Genomic DNA, 16,441 nt, shown 5'->3' on the forward strand with positions numbered 1-16,441 from the left:
AGGTTTAAAGTTTGGCATAACAGGTCTTCGTCTATAGGCAACAGTGGCAAAGAAGGGGCTTCTGACTGCAGAATTATGACCATGCATTTTTTTTTCCATCATGTCATCTTATCTTATAAGGTTATTAAAACTACATGGAAAGAATCTAAGCCAGGTTATAACCAGGGAAACAAGTAAATGTTCTTGGATAAAGAGCAAATGCTAGCAGAGAGGTTAGGGTGAAAAAAGCTGTGTGCCTACAAATACCAGTTCTTTAAATCTGCCCCTTGTGTTAAGCCTTGTATAAACACAGAAATTTCAGCACAGTTGTCCCCCATCCCATATCTTCCCCAGCCAAGTCTCCCATTGTCTTTCATGGAATACCTGAATTTCTCAGATGCTTGATGCATATATGCATTTCATAATAATTATTTTATCCAATAGTATATATTTTGGTTACTTTTTCTTTGAAACTGCAAAAGCTCTTATTGAATGGATGAACAAATTAATCAATTGGAAAATGTGAAATGACTTGTGAGAATCCTCCAGTATTCCACAGTCTAGTGAATCTTTGTTTGATTTAGTCAGGCTGGAGTTGGAAGTTCTAGCGTGAGAATAGGAGTTTTTTCTACCAAAACTATTATCCAAAACCAGTGCCGGAATCAAAGACTCAGTGGATTTTTTATTAGTTTGTGTTAATCCAATGGTGACTCATGGGAGGCACGCATGTTATTTAGTACAATATGTTTTTTAACCATGTGTGTCATTTTTCTTTAGCATAGAGAAGGGTTAGAACTACTGTCAGGCTTATATTGCTGGCTGAGTCGTCATTGCTGAGATCTACACTATTTGCCCTAGTGATCTTCGTCAGCAGGACTGAAAGTGGGGGAAACTCAATTGTTACTAGAACAGGAACAGTAGGGAACTCTTCTAAAGTGGACACTTACTCAGTTTACAACTGTCCACGAGAGGATTTTCCTCACTTTGGAGAGATTTCTTCTCACTTCCTTTTGTGTTTATGAGATAGTTTGTGTGCAGGTAATATAATACAACACATAGGAAAAGAAAAATCATTGGGGTTTTTCCCTACGATATTCAAAATTTTAAAAATGTTTAGGTTTTAGATTTACTTTAAATAATTCTATCAATCTCTAGGCTATTAACTATATTTATTGAAACATCATATAGCTGGACTGCTGACACCTTTTTTCCAAATCTTATTGTAGTAAGATGTGTAATTCTAGACATGTAATTTTAAATGGCAGACATGTAATTTTAAATGGCAGAAATATATATGTGTATATATATATATATATATATATATATATATATATTATATTAACAAAAGTATTAGGATGTCTGCCTTTACATGCACATAAACTTTCATGGAATCCCAGTCTTAGTCTGTAGGTTTTAATATTGAGTTGGAGCTATAACAGCTTCAACTTCTCTGGGAAGGCCTTGCAAAAGGTTTAGGAGTGTGTCTATGGGAATGTTTGACCATTCTTCCAGAAGCACATTTGTAAAGTCAGGCACTGATTCTGGAGGGAAGGCCTGGCTCGCTGTCCGTGTCTTTATGGACTTTGCTTTGTGCACTGGTCCAAATTATTTGGTGGAGGGGGGATTATGGTGTGGGGTTGTTTTTGAGGGGTTGGACTTGGCCCCTTAGTTCCAGTGAAGGAAACTCTTAATTCGTCAGCAAACTAAGACATTGTGGACAACTTCATGCTCCCAACTTTGTGGGAACAGTTTGGGGTTGACCCTTCCTGTTCCAACATGACTGCGCACCAGTGCACAAAGCAAGGCCCATAAAGACATGGATGAGCGAGTTTGGGGTGGAGGAACTTGACTGGCCTACACAGAGTCCTGACCTCAACTTGATAGAACACCTTTGGGATAAATTAGAGCGCAGACTGCGAGCCAGGCCTTCTCTGCAACATCAGTGCCTGACTTCATAAATGCACTTCTGGAAAAATGGTCAAACATTCTCATAGACACACTCCTAAACATTGTGGACATCCTTCCCAGAAGAGTTGAAGCTGTTATAGGTGGGCCAACTCAATACTGAACCCTACAGACAAAGACTAAGACTAAGATGCCATTAAAATTCATGTATGTGTAAAGGCAGGTATTATATATATATATATATATATATATATATATATATATATATATATATATATAATAAAAAAAATCCCTTTACAATCAGAACCTGTTTTTTTTTTTTACATATTTATTGAGTAGATTCTACACAACTGAATGTATATAACACAAGCCGGTTAAAATACACTGAAAATCTCAACTCCTTCACCCTTGTCTAAACCACTGAAACAGAATGAAGGTGATAGAACCACAGAGAATCCATAATTATTAAAAACAAGGTAATTCGGTGTGAGTATCTGAACTAATAATGGCAAACTTAACATTTTAAATTAAAAAAAAATATGGATGAATGCACACACATATACAGTATGTAATATAGAAAACACTTTTAAAGGAAATGTAGAGTCATTTCAATCAGGTTGATTTATTAAAAAGGTTGAGGTTGTTCACATTGCCAAGAAAAAGTTCACTTAGCCTAATGAGTAAGGTGAAGCTTTGTTGACTTTAATCATGGAATCATGCGCATGCCAAAATACTGTTTTTTCTTAATTTCTCTTTCAGATGATTATGTATTTAAAGTGAATACAGCTTCACCTTTTCGCTAAAGTGAACAGTTGCTACTTTTTTAGTTAATCAACCCTTTTGTTTTCTTAAATATACATGTAATAGATCTCTATGAGATTTCGATGTATGGCTTGTAGTGTCAAGTCCAGAGTAAATCTAATCAAATAGGAAATCAAAATTACATCATCTGCATGCTGAAAGATGGGTAAAATATTATTTTAACTCATGTCCCAGTTATTTTTATTGGTGACAAATTTCCTTTAAATTAAATATCTGAATTGTAACAGCGCTAGCACATTGCTGACTGTATAAGCTGTTACAGTGGACCTGAACGTTAAAAAAAAATCATTATTTTTTTATATTAGAGGACACATCTAGAAATTGTGATTGTGCCTAAGCAAAGCCTGTAAAATGTGCTGTACCTTTTACCTGGAATTCTTCCTAAAAAATTAAAATTTCTATATCTAGGTCCAGCCTCACAACTATATATTGCAGTGTGAGATCTAAGGCACTGCTGCCTTGAATTGCTAGTCTCAGGAGATTTGGTAATGTCTTTACTGTGCTCGTGAGAGTGGGACATGAGGAGCAAAGCATTGCCTATATCACTGCCTATATCATGGCCTCCACTGAGTGACACAATGAATAGTAAAATAGTCAAGGGTAAAGACCAGCTGTAGGGAGACCACATCCTAACTCTTGTAGCCTCTGCTTGCACAGCTTCCAGAGATAAGTATTTCTTTACAATATATTATTTTCCTATTTGCAGCCCCTGGTGTTGTCACAGTAGTAGGGAGGGGAGTGTGCCTCAAAGTACTGAGATAGAGACCTTCATAAAGTCGGTATTTTCATATCTGTCTGTTAGAGTGCCAGAAGACACCAAGGGACGGTGCTTAAATGCTTGAAATACAAGGTTTTTGTTGACAGCTTATGTTGTCAGCTATGCACTAGTGCTGTTCAAACACATAGATTTATTTTTGAACAATGTACCAAACATTCTGTTTTATAGGAATCACGTTTTCACTATGTTATACAGACAACAGACAAGACAAGATTTAATACACATAGGAAAATGTAAAGTTCACAGTAGATTTACATGAGGTCTTGGAATGCTGTATTCACTGTTTGCTTTTGGATTAGTGTTTTTGGAAGGTGGAGGATTGAGATGCAGTCCTGTTGAGAATCTAGACTCAGGAGAACTCATGGGGGTGAATGCAATAGAGCAGATATCTAGGTGTGGAACGGAAGGCTCATTATCACACCAGAAAAATGTAGCAGATCTCTCAACCACACTTTGCTCATAGCTTGACCATGCATGAGGTAGCTGCAGAGGAATCAAAGGGAAAAAAAGGCTAGACAGTAAAGTAGCAGAGAGTAGATATCCAGCTATACAGTAGGTATCAAAAATGTAAGCACCAGATAAGAGAAAAACACAAAAATAAGTTTAAGTTATTTTGAAACATTACGAGGCCCACCAAACATTAGTATACAAATCATAGTGGTCCAAATAGGATCAGTATTAAAGTGCCTCTTTCACTGAAATACAAAAAAACAAACAAAAAGCACTTGAAAAATAAGTAACTTTATACTTACATGTCCCAGAACCTGCAGGTGTATTCCTATCTCTGTAGCTGTGCATAGCTGCCTAAATAATATTCGCATCAGACACACTTTTAGGTGTTTGGGATGCCTTTATACTCCCTGTGCTCTATGGTTCCTCTACCCAGTCCCTAGATCAGTATTGCACCATGTAGTAAAGCATACCTTCCAACTTTTTGAGATGGGAACAAAGCACACCTATCAGCAAAAGTATGTAGGCATAGGACACACCCCATGCCATGCGGTACTTGCGCAGCGGTCTTTCAAACACAATTTTTTTGGGAAAAAATAAATTTCACTGCATTTAAAATAAACTAAACAGTAAAGTTAGCCCAATTTTTTTTCTATAATGTGAAAGATAATGTTATGCCGAGTAAATAAATACCCAACATGTCATGCTTCAAAATTGCGCACACTCGTGGAATGGCGACAAACATTGGTACTTAAAAATCTACAAAAGCAACATTTTAAAAATGTCTACAGGTTACCAGTTTAGAGTTACAGAGAAGGTCTAGGGCTAGAATTATTGCTCTTGCTCTAACGATCACAGCAATACCTCACATGTGTGGTTTGAGCACCGTTTACATATGTGGATGCAACTTGCATATGCCTTCACTTCTGTGCGTGAGCTCGGAGGGACGGGGAGCTTTACATTTTTTTTTTCTTATTTATTTTATCTTTTATTTTTACATTGTCCCTTTGATCACTTTTATTCCTATTACAAGGAATGTAAACATCCCTTGTAATAGAAATAAGCAGGACAGATCCTCTTTAATTGTGAGATCTGGGGTGACAAAGACCTCACATCTCACATCTACACTAAAAAAAATAAATAAAAAAAAATTCATTTTTTTTTCTTTATGAAAAAATTGGGCCCTTAAATACCGGAGATAGCTGCCATAACCCCGGTATTTAACGTCAAATTAGCGGCGCAAATTTTGGTCTGGAAGTGGTTGAAGGAGAATTTAACAAGAAAAAAAATTAAGGTAAACCTACAAGTGCTTTTTTTACCACCTATTCCTTTATACAGGCATTTGAAATGTACAAATGCAACAATTTGGAAATTGCATGAAAGGTTTAGCACTGGGAAATGCTTTTTGAAAGATAAAAAGTGCATTTTTATATACAACTATATAGATGAGACCAAAATGAGGGATGATTGAGGAGGAGAGAGGGACAGAGAGACTTTGTCTCAAATCAGGGACAGTCCCTCGAAATCAGGGACAGTTGGGAGCTATGGTGACGTAGGAGAAGAGGAACCATAGAACACATGACTACACAAAAAAATGTTAGAATGTTATAAAAAATCATGTCAACTCTAAACCCAGGTTACAACCAAGTTTGTTGATATTTAACAAACATTTAATAGAAGTAACTGGATTTTTGACTTAACCATAAAATCCTTTTCTCTTAAGTTCACTGACGGACGCAGTCTGATGCATATCAGTAAGGTTATATTGCCCCCTACAGGAGAAGGACACTAGGCAGAAAAAAAGTTCTGGCTATGCCTATGGGCAATCCCAGGGGGTATACCCTCTCTCTTTCTGCATAGGATGTCAGTTTTGTATCAAAGCAGTTTCAGAGAAATAAAACCACCCCAACTCAAAAAAGAGGGGTGGGTACTGCCCCCGTCAATTAACTAAGGAGAAAAGGATTTTACAGTAAGTTACAAATCCAGTTTTCTCTATCATTCATTGACGAACGCAGTCTCTGATGCATATCAGTAGGGATGTCCCAAAGCAGTGCCATAAAATGAGGGGTGGGAACAGCAGAAAAAAAAACAAGTTCCCAAGGCTAAACATAGCCAACCAGGCAACACAGGATTTATCAGAACAACAACATGAAGCCCACCTGAAACAAACAGTAAACAACCTCAAGGAAGGCCAAAAAGCCCCCTAAACAGCAGCCTGCAAAAAAAAAAGAGGCATCTGCAGATGTCAGCACATTCACCTTATAAAATTTGGTAAAAGTGTGAACAGACAACCAGGTAGCTGGCTTGCAAACCTGAAGCACAGATGCCTGATGGCGAAAAGCCCAGGAAGCACTTAGCGCCTGAATAGAATGTGCCTCAATGGGGAAATGTGGACCCTGACCCTTAATTGAATAAGCCTGCACAACGTTCTGTCTGATCCATCTGGTAATAGTCTCAGCAGATGCAGGGAGCCCTTTCTTTGGACCATCTGTGAGTACGAAGAGTGAATCTGACTTTCTAAAAGACTCAGTAGTCGCCAAATACACCCTGATTGCCCCAACCACATCCAGAGTATGCAGTGCAAATTCCTTAGGATGTTTTGGCTTAGGACACAAAGAAGGTAACACAATGTCCTCATTTAAGTGAAAACTGGAAACCACCTTCGGAAGGAAGGACCGATCCAGACAAAGTACCACTTTCTCCCTGTGAACCACTAGGTAGGGAGCACGACAGGACAATGCCGCCAGTTCTGACACCTTGCGCGCAGAAGAGATAGCCACCAAGAAGGCCACCTTCTGGGATAAGGTAAGCAGGGGAATCTCCTGAATACTTTCAAAAGGAGGTTTCTGAAGAACCAACAGCACCAAATTAAGGTCCCATGGTGGCAACGGATATCGCACCGGAGGTTCCAAGTGTTGCACCCCCTGGATGAAGTTACGCACCAGGGAATGGGTGGCCAAAGGCCTTTGGAAGAAAATTGCCAAGGCCGAAACCTGACCCTTGTTAGTACTCAAGGCCAACTTTTGATCAACACCCTGTTGAAGGAAAGCCTAGATCCGAGCCACCGAGTAAGAGCGAGGGGGAGCTCCAAGAGAGACTCACACCACGCAATATACGACTTCCATGTATGATGATAAATCTTCCTAGAAGTCGCTTTCCTCACTTTAAGCAGAGTGGAAATCACTGAGGAAGACAATTCCCTGTCCTTCAGCACATGGCTTCAAAGCCGTCAAAGCCAGCAACCGTAAAGCAGGATGGAAGATTGGCCCTTGAGACAGTAAATCCTCCCTGAGAGGAAGTCTCCAAGGAGCGTCTGCAACTAGCCTGACCAGGTTGGCGTACCAATCTCGGTAAGGCCAGACTGGAGCCACAAGAATGACCAGAATCCCTTCAGCCTCAATCCTGTTTAGAAGTCGTGGCAGCAACTTGAGAGGAGGAAAAGCATACATCAGCTGATACTGACCCCATGGGGCCACCAGCGCGTCTGCAGCATCTGCCAGAGGGTCCCGGGAGTGGGCCACAAGCCTCTGACCTTTTCTGTTGACTTGAGAGGCCAACAGATCTACATCTGGAGTGCCCCACTGAAGAAACAACTGCTGGAAAAGCTCCGGATGGAGGGACCTGCATCCAAGGCCTGTCGAATAAGGTAATCCGCCTGCCAATTTTCCAATCCTGGAATGTGAACAGTGGAGAGAGCTGGAACAAAGCGTTCCGCCCAACGAAGGATGCCTGCCACTTTAAAGGCTGCAAGGACACTTTTGGTGCCCCTTTGGTGATTGACATAAGCCACGCCTGTGGCATTGTCCGCTTGAACATGCACTGGACAACCCTGCAGGTACTCGGTCCAGTGGACTAGGCAAAGCCGGATCGCTCTCAGCTTCAGAACATTGATCGGTAACCTGGATTCCTCCAGGGACCAAGCTCATTGAGCAGACAACCTGCCGAGAACTTCCCCCCATCCGGACAGACTAGCATCCGTGGTAAAAATTGTCCAAAATATAGGGTGGAAGGATTTCCCTTGCTTGAGCATTGGGGACTAGAAGAATGGTCAGAACTCTGGCAACTGAAATTGAATGTGGATAAGTGAAAGATAATGCACCTGGGGCGTAAAAACCCAAGGGCAGAATATAGAATATTTGACACAGTCCTGACCTCAGTATCTGAGGAAAGGGATTTAGGAGTAATTATTTCAGAAGACTTAAAGGTGGGAAGACAATGTAATAGAGCAGCACAAAAAGCCAGCAGAATGCTTGGATGTATAGGGAGAGGTATATGCGGTAGAAAGAGAGAAGTGCTTATGCCGCTGTACAGAACACTGGTGAGACCTCACTTGGAGTATTGTGCGCAGTACTGGAGGCCATATCTCCAGAAGGATATAGATACTCTAGAGAGAGTTCAGAGAAGAGCTACTAAACTAGTACATGGATTGCAGGAAAAAACTTACCAGGAAAGGTTTTAAAGGACCTTAACATGTATAGCTTGGAAGAAAGAAGAGACAGAGGGGATATGATAGAAACTTTTAAATACATAAAGGGAATCAACTCGGTAAAGGAGGAGAGCATATTTAAAAGAAGAAAAACTACCACAAGAGGACACAGCTTTAAATTAGAGGGGCAAAGGTTTAAAAGTAATATGAGGAAGTATTACTTTACTGAGAGAGTAGTGGATGCATGGAATAACCTTCCTGCAGAAGCGGTAGCTGCAAATACAGTGAAGGCGTTTAAGCATGCATGAGATAGGGATAAGGCTTTCCTTCATATAAGATAGGGCCAGGGACTATTCATAGGATTCAGATATATTGGGCAGACTAGATGGGCCAAATGGTTCTTATCTGCCGACACATTCTATGTTTCTATGTTTATATGACCGAAGCCACCAGATCAGAGACTCCTTGGTCACCCGTCTCAGCTGGATCTGAATGTCCAGGGAATTCTTGTTCCATTTGAGAAGGATTTCCTTCTGGAGGATCCTCGTGTGAAATTGAGCAAAGGGGACTGCCTCAAAGGATGACAACATCAGTCCCAGAACTCTCATACAGGTCCGAAGGGATCACCATTTGCTGGACAGCAACAGCTGAACCACAGTCTGGAGTTTTTGGAGTTTTTTCCAGAGGAAGAAACACCCTGGCTGAGGATGAGTCCAAAGCCAGGCCCAGGTAGTCCAGTCTCATGGAAGGGACCAAGGACGACTTCTGAAAGTTCAGAATCCACCCAAACTCCTCCAGAGTTCTCATGGTAATTTCCAAATTTGTTTTCAGCACCATATGAGATGCAGATCATCCAGGTAACCCAGGACTGTTATCCCCGCTGCTGCAACAGCGCCAGGATCGGAGCCAACATCTTTGTGAAGACCCGAGGAGCAGAGAAGAGACCATAGGGCAACGCCACAAACTGATAGTGATTCTCTCCCACGGCAAAACTGAGAAACCGTTGGTGTCCTGCACAGATTGGGATGTGAAGGTAGGTACCTTTGATGTCTATGGAGGCCAGGAAATCCCCCTGATGTAGGGAGGCCACCACCGTGCGAACCGATTCCATCGTTGAATTTTTTAACTCGCATGGAGCAGTTTAGTGCTTTCAGGTCCAGGATTGGACGAATCTTGCCTTCCTTCCTGGGAACCATGAACAAGTTTAAAAAAAAGCCCTGAAAACGTTCCACACATGGAACCGGAACTATTACCCCCTGTTGTACCAGGTCCTGAACTGCCCCGAAGAGTGCCAGCAGGCAATCCGGGGAAAGTCGAAAAAACCTTACCAGAGGGATGGAACATATGACCTCCTGAACCCATTTGTCTGGTATCCAGGATAGCCACAGGTCTGGAAACCGGCAAAGACATCCCCCCCACCGATATACGGGTAAGGGCACACCTTTAGGCTGAGGTGGTCTTGTCCGCAGGTCTGGAGAAACCAGACTATTGTTTGCCAGACCAGGGTTGCTTGGAACCGCCTGAGGGAGCCTTGAAGGGCTTTGCCTTATCGACTGACCCTGAGGGACAAAAAACTTCTTGTGTGCTGAAAGGGAGGTCCTTACCCTTGTTAGCCTGTGGAAGAAAGGTACTCTTCCCCCTGTAAGACCCTAATGATGTCATCCAGGGTAGCTCCAAACAGGCGATCTCCTTGAAAAGGCAGATCAGTCAAGGCCTTCTTTGAAGTCTGATCTGCAGCCCAGCCAAGTATATGCCGGAGAACCACTGCCAAAACCAACAGTCGGCCCAATATGGGAGCAGTGTTCAGCGCGGCATTGCAAACAAATTGAAGCACCTGCACCAGCTGGTCAAACAGCTCCTCAAAGACAGGAGGGAGACGTTTTCCCTCCAAGTCACGGCGTAGTAACTTAGCCCATTCAGTCAATGTTTGCATGACAAGGGCAACCGTAAACACCGGTTTCAGTGCAGACCCCACCAGGGAGTACATATTGCGGGCCACAGACTCCACCTTCCTATCCTCCGGATCCTTAAAGGATGGGGAATCCTCCACTGGAATCATAGTAGCTTTATTCAGCCTGGATACTAGAGGGTCCACCGTAGTTGGCACAGTCCACTTCTTTATAAGGGACTCTTCAAAAGGGTAGCATCTATTAAAAATCCGCTTAAGCACCCCAGAGGACAGAACAGAGGGGAACCCAGGAATGTGAGGGTCCACCCCAAAATCCGCCAGGGGAAGAGTGGGAACATTTACTCACCATACCAGAACAGGCGGGTGCCATCTCCTGACAGAAGCCCTCTCCGCCGAAGAGGGGGGCTGTCAGCCAAATAGGAACGCTGTGACTCAGGCCTAGACCCACCCGTGTTCAACCTGGTGAGACGTTCAACTCGCGGGGCCAGTCCCCGTCCAATGGGACTATGTCACGGCCGGCCCTGCGTGGATCTAAGGTCTGCGCTTGCTCGCTGGCTGGGGTGACCACTGGATCTATACATCCAGCCCATCACCCAGATCCGGCATAGTTGCTTGTAGATCTCACAGGAAAAAATCTGGAGAAAAAGCTAACTAAAAAAAAAATATCTAGAAAAAACTTTGTCAGGACCAGAGATCCCAGCAAGGAACTAGGTCCTTACTCCTAACTAGGCAGGAACATCCTACGCAGGAATAGAGAGGGTATACCCCCTGGGACTGCCCATAGGCGTAGCTAGAACTTTTTTTCTGCCTAGTGTCCTACTCCTGTAGGGGGCAGTATAACCCTACTGCATCAGAGACTGCGTCCGTCAATGAATGATAGAGAAAATATATTTTAGCAATATTAAAATCGTAAAGCATTAATCGTGCCAGGGAACTCAACAAGAAAAAGATTTAAATATCTGTGCTGTAGTATGACAGCAAAAATATATTGACCGTGTAACTACCTGAGAAATTGGATCTATAAAATAACTTAAATAACAGACTCTGGAAGTGTAAAAGCCTTTTGTATAAAGTTATACATATTTGTTTTTTTTTTGAAAACCAAATACTTGCACTTATCTGTCATTTTTTTTTTATTAAGGATTAACTTTAATTCAAATGTTTTCAGGTAGTTATAGTTCAGTATACAGTATGTCTTATTCCAAATCTCATACCCAAAAACAATTGGACATAACTGTGTCCCAGATTTGTCTACTATAGTAATGCATATCAAAATATCATCTGGTAGAGCATTGCAAAGCGAAATAAAAGCTCCACACACAAAGCCTTTGTTTAACAACTGCTTGGATACCTTCAAAGGAAAGTCAGTGTTAACCACAAAGGAAGGGAAAAAAGACTTAGAGACATGCTCAGACCTTGTGCTGGTTAAAAAAATCTATTGCTTGGAATATGTCAACAGCTCAATGAAACACACAGAGTGATAAAGCAAACTCAGGATTAAAAGTTTGCTACCCCAACACTTCATATTTCCGATATGTGTCTGCTGTACTATGTACTTGTAAGAGAAAGTATCCTGTTCTCTTTGAATTGCTTTCTTTGTGTGAAATCCCTGGTGTTTCTGCTAATCCATTTGCTTTCTTACTAAAAACTGACCGCGCTATGCAGGAGAGCACAGCGTAGTCAGTTCTTTAGCTGTGGTGGGAATGCGTTCTCCTCGAAAGAGCAGACTTGTCCTGACACGCCCCCGTCGCACAGCCATTCACTAGCAAGCTCAGTATGTTGCTGCTTCTCCTCCCCCCCCCAGCTTTAAGCTAATAACAAAGGGAATATGATCATTTATAAAATAAGGTGTTTATAATTTTTTTTTTTATAACTATACAAAAATATTTTTACTTTAATTTCTATTTTAAACTGAATGGGTTGTTTTAGAAGGTGATCGTATGCAATCACTTGAAGGAATCAGTATTTTTACCAATTTTAACACATACCTGGTTTTGCCTGGGAAGGTATCACACAGATAGTTAAATTCAGACCCAAACAAGTCATTAACTTTATACTGAAACTAAGAATTTTTAAGGCTGGCTATAAACCAAAGTAAAACTATCACAAGCCTGGGTAATCCAAAAGGAACATTTGATGAAAAAAACAAATTAGCTGAAAATACACTCATTGAAAACTGTATGTAAAAATTATTTGTAGATCAGGAGATATAGGCAATAGACATTTAAAATATAGAAGAATCAGTGATTATAAGTTTTGACAAATGTCCATAATTCAAAAGGACAGCTCAGGCCTGGGAATTGGAGAAACTAACATACCACAGCTAAGGAACATCAGACAGGTCCTGTAAGCTTGTATGCAGATAACAACTGTCACCTTAACAGCCCTCAAGGGGATGCTTCGGACTGTTCAGCTTCAAAACTAGCAGGGGGCTGAGGTCCTTCCACATTGAAAGCACAAGACGGTTTGCTGCAACACTCATTTTCTCCAAGATCAGAGGGCTTATGTTTCACCTCTAATGAAATTTAAAATATTAGTTGTAGAAAGATGAAACATATTCTTTCTGATAGTACATATTATGAGCTACATACAAATGCAAAATTGTATGTTTTAGTTGTAGGAAACCTAGGGACCAAAGAAACAGTTGTACGAGACCTGATTCTGGTCCTGGACCTGATCCTGGCAGCCATGTAGTATGTCGATTTGTTACAATTAGGCTGATGTACTAACCTCGCCATAGCCATCTGAGCTGGCTGGTCCATATAGCCCATGTTATAATAATAAATATTAATCAGTGCCATACTGTATCTAAAAAATATAAACCACACATTATCCTCTACCCCAATATTAGTGCACAAGTGCAAAAATTATTATTAATAATAAATTGTCACCCGTATTAAAAAGTGCTTTTACTTTACTCCGATAAATATAACTGTAATAAAAATACAGCGTAATCTCAACTCATCTGTGAATAAACAACATTGTTTCTACATAAAAAGATCTTTAAGAATCGTGAGTAAGGATTGATACAAAGTGATTAAATACGAAAAACTCCATGTGAAATAAGCATAGCCAAATGTCAGCTCCTGCCTCCAGACGCGTTGCATTCTCTTCTCTTCTTCAGTTGAGAATGCAAAGCATCTGGAGGCAGGAGCTGACATTTGTCTATACCAACGACCATTACTGATTTTTACGGCTGAAAGCCAGTGGATGTATACTAACATCTACCAGCTCCTTGAAGTCATCATGGAGGAGTGGAAGAGGACTCCAGTGGCAACCTGTGAAGCTCTGGTGAACTCCATGCCCAAGAGGGTAAAGGCAGTGCTGGAAAATAAGGGTAGCCACACAAAATATTGACACTTTTGGACCAATTTTGGACATTTTAACTTAGGGGTGTACTCACTTATGTTGCTTTATGTTTAGACATTAATGGCTGTGTGTTAAGTTATTTTGAGGGGACAGCAAATTTACACTTTTATACAAACTGTACAGGCACTACTTTACATTTTAGCAAGGTGTAATTTCTTCAGTGTTGTCACATAAGAAGATAATAAAATATTTACAAAATGGGGCGTACTCACTTTTGTGAGATACTGTATAACCCATGGCCACTTCAGGAGGCCAGAACCTCTTCTCCCAGCAGGTGAGCTAATACCCCCATAGGAGATTGGCCAAAAGGAATAGTTTCATCCTGTATTTTTTTACTACAATTTTAATCAATTGGGAGAGTTTAATAAAAGACCCAGCCTTTATAAATTTCCAGTGTTCCGACAACAGGATAAAACAAACTACCCAAATGGCAACTTTTGTTTTTTCTCTTTTTAATATATGGCATTTATCCAAAGTGTCCTTTTTATTTCTTGTATTTTTTAAAATTTACCTTTGTACATATTTCTATGCACTGTCTGCGTAAAGAAGAACTAAAGACAAAACTTTTTTATTCATTTTCGATAGAGTAAGGAGGGTTACAACCACTGCTAGTTTCTTTTTTGCCATCTGTGTTCCATTGGGGAGATTTCCCCTTAACTTCATGTGCAATTGCCAAAACAAGAAGTGAGTGGAAATACCTCCAAAATGAGGGAATCCCTGGTTGTCATTAGGGTCATCAGAACTAGTGTGCCTATTGGAAGATTTTCCCACTATTACTATTCAGGGAACAAGACAAAATTCAGGTATTTCTTTTATTTTCACTTTTGGTATTACTGGTAACCATGACAAATAGAGAGGGTGAATCTCCCCAACAGGGACACAGACAGAAGTAAAAACCTGACAGGTATTCTAATTCCTCACCATTTTCTCTAAAAATAAATAAAGACTTTGCCTTTATTTATACTTTAAGGATATTACATTTTAAAATGTATAAATGCCTTCTGTGTACTAAGCTAAGAATTCATACTTATTTATATTGATGCATTCTATTACCAGTATCTCTATGTTCGGTATAGTTTATGCTAATCTGTATTAAATTACATTACAATTTCATTGTGTGGCTGCTGATTGTGTGCAGATTAGTGTCTGTGTGTAAACTAGCGAATCTGCCAGACAAGCACGTGTGTGTGTGCGTGTGTGTTGTAAGATTGGGGTGATTAGACTCAAGCGGAAGGTGCATTCCCAACAAGATGCGTCTGTCCAAAACTGTATTTTTAAGAGCATGGTATCCCACTTTTATTTAACAGAATGAAAAAGTTTAAAAAAGACATCAGTTGCCCATGCAGGGGGTTCCAGCATTGCTGTAACTTGCACAATCAGAATACTTCAGCTTCCTGGCTTACTTTCTTGACACACGGCTGCTTCAGGACTCAAGCCTTGGCCTTAGGTCTGCTCCTCAGACCAATACAAAGAGTTCCTTAAAGTCAAGCTCTCTCATAGCTTACCCACGATCAGCTCCTTGCTGCTCTGTCACAGACTAAATATGCCTCCTGTAGATATGCACGCTCTTCCAGCCCCATGCAGCCTCTCTGACTCCTGGAGAGAATTGGAGTTCCCCTGACTTACATGCACATACCTCTTGTCTGTTAGGTGATGCCCAGAACCATGGCCAGGTCACAACTAATAGCCCAGCACCTGTGCAATCAGTGTACTGGCTGCTCACAAAACCTGGACCCAGGACTGGAGATTTTATCCCACCTTAGATCACTTAGAAATCAGGTCCCAAAACTGACTTTTGAAAACAAAGAGGAAACTGGAAAGAGAGTTTCCTCTGCATTAAGAATTAAATTAAATTAAATCTATGGTTAAGAAGCGGTGTCGATAGTTTGAAAGATCTGTATAGCGACACAGGTATTTATTCATTTGAGTGTTTGACACATCGGTATAAAATACCATTATCAGCATTAATGAGTTATTATCAAATACGTTCGTTTTTGCAGAAGAATAATCTTACTTTATATCTCAAACTACCAACTTCTATGTATAAGTTGTACCAAGAACCGACGACTACCTCTAATGGTATTTCAATTATTTATGATATATTGAATAAACATAATATTTATTCTAAATCCACTACCGTTTTGAAATGGGAGAGAGTATTAGGAAAAGCCTTCTCCGAAATAAGCTGGTTGAAAGGCTTTGATATTACATATACCTCATCAAAATGCATCAACCATTGGGAATTATACCAAAAAATTTTGAATTTTTGGTATTTAACCCCCATCAAATTGTCCAGATTTTATTCTTCAACGTCAGCATTGTGTTGGAGAGAATGAGGTGAGCAAGGATCATTATTTCATATAATTTGGGACTGCAGATCAATTAGAGCATTTTGGTACAGAATATTCTCCCTGGTATCAGAACTGGTGGGGAAAAATATAGCCCCAAACTTTGAAATGGCGATCCTTCACTTAAATATGTACGAGATTCCCCTAGAGTTCCGAGTAGTGGTTACGCATCTTTTACTAGCGGCAAAACTTTTAATTACTAGAAGATGGAACTCTCAGGAGATACCAACTCCATCCAATGCGGTTGAATTATTAAATCAACAATGTCAGATGGAAAAAATTGCGGCTACTTTAAGTGCAACAAAGAAAATGTTCGAAGTTAGTTGGGAATCATGGTTAAATAATATAAGATGAGTAGTAACATTGGAGTAGGATCAATGTAGCTGGGATAACATAAATATTTTTAAATAATTCCATACTAACTTTACCTGCCTCCATAAAAATCTATGTGAAAT

At 40.5% G+C, this 16,441-nt stretch overlaps 1 protein-coding gene across 2 annotated transcripts in view; it reads right to left on the reverse strand.

The window, feature by feature from the left end:
* GULP1 (GULP PTB domain containing engulfment adaptor 1) overlaps positions 1–16,441 on the reverse strand; it is a 788,491-nt gene that overhangs the window by 75,915 nt on the left and 696,135 nt on the right. Inside the window, exon 10 of one of the 2 annotated variants that reach the window (XM_082260574.1) lies at positions 3,740–3,967. The exons of the other annotated variant lie outside the window; for it this stretch is intronic. Coding sequence (XP_082116700.1) covers positions 3,740–3,967 — 228 coding nt within the window. The remainder of the gene's footprint in view (positions 1–3,739; positions 3,968–16,441) is intronic. 2 annotated transcript variants of the gene reach the window in all.

This window comes from Pelophylax lessonae (genome assembly GCF_965119305.1).
Source record: "Pelophylax lessonae genome assembly, chromosome: 6".
Taxonomy (NCBI): domain Eukaryota; kingdom Metazoa; phylum Chordata; class Amphibia; order Anura; family Ranidae; genus Pelophylax; species Pelophylax lessonae.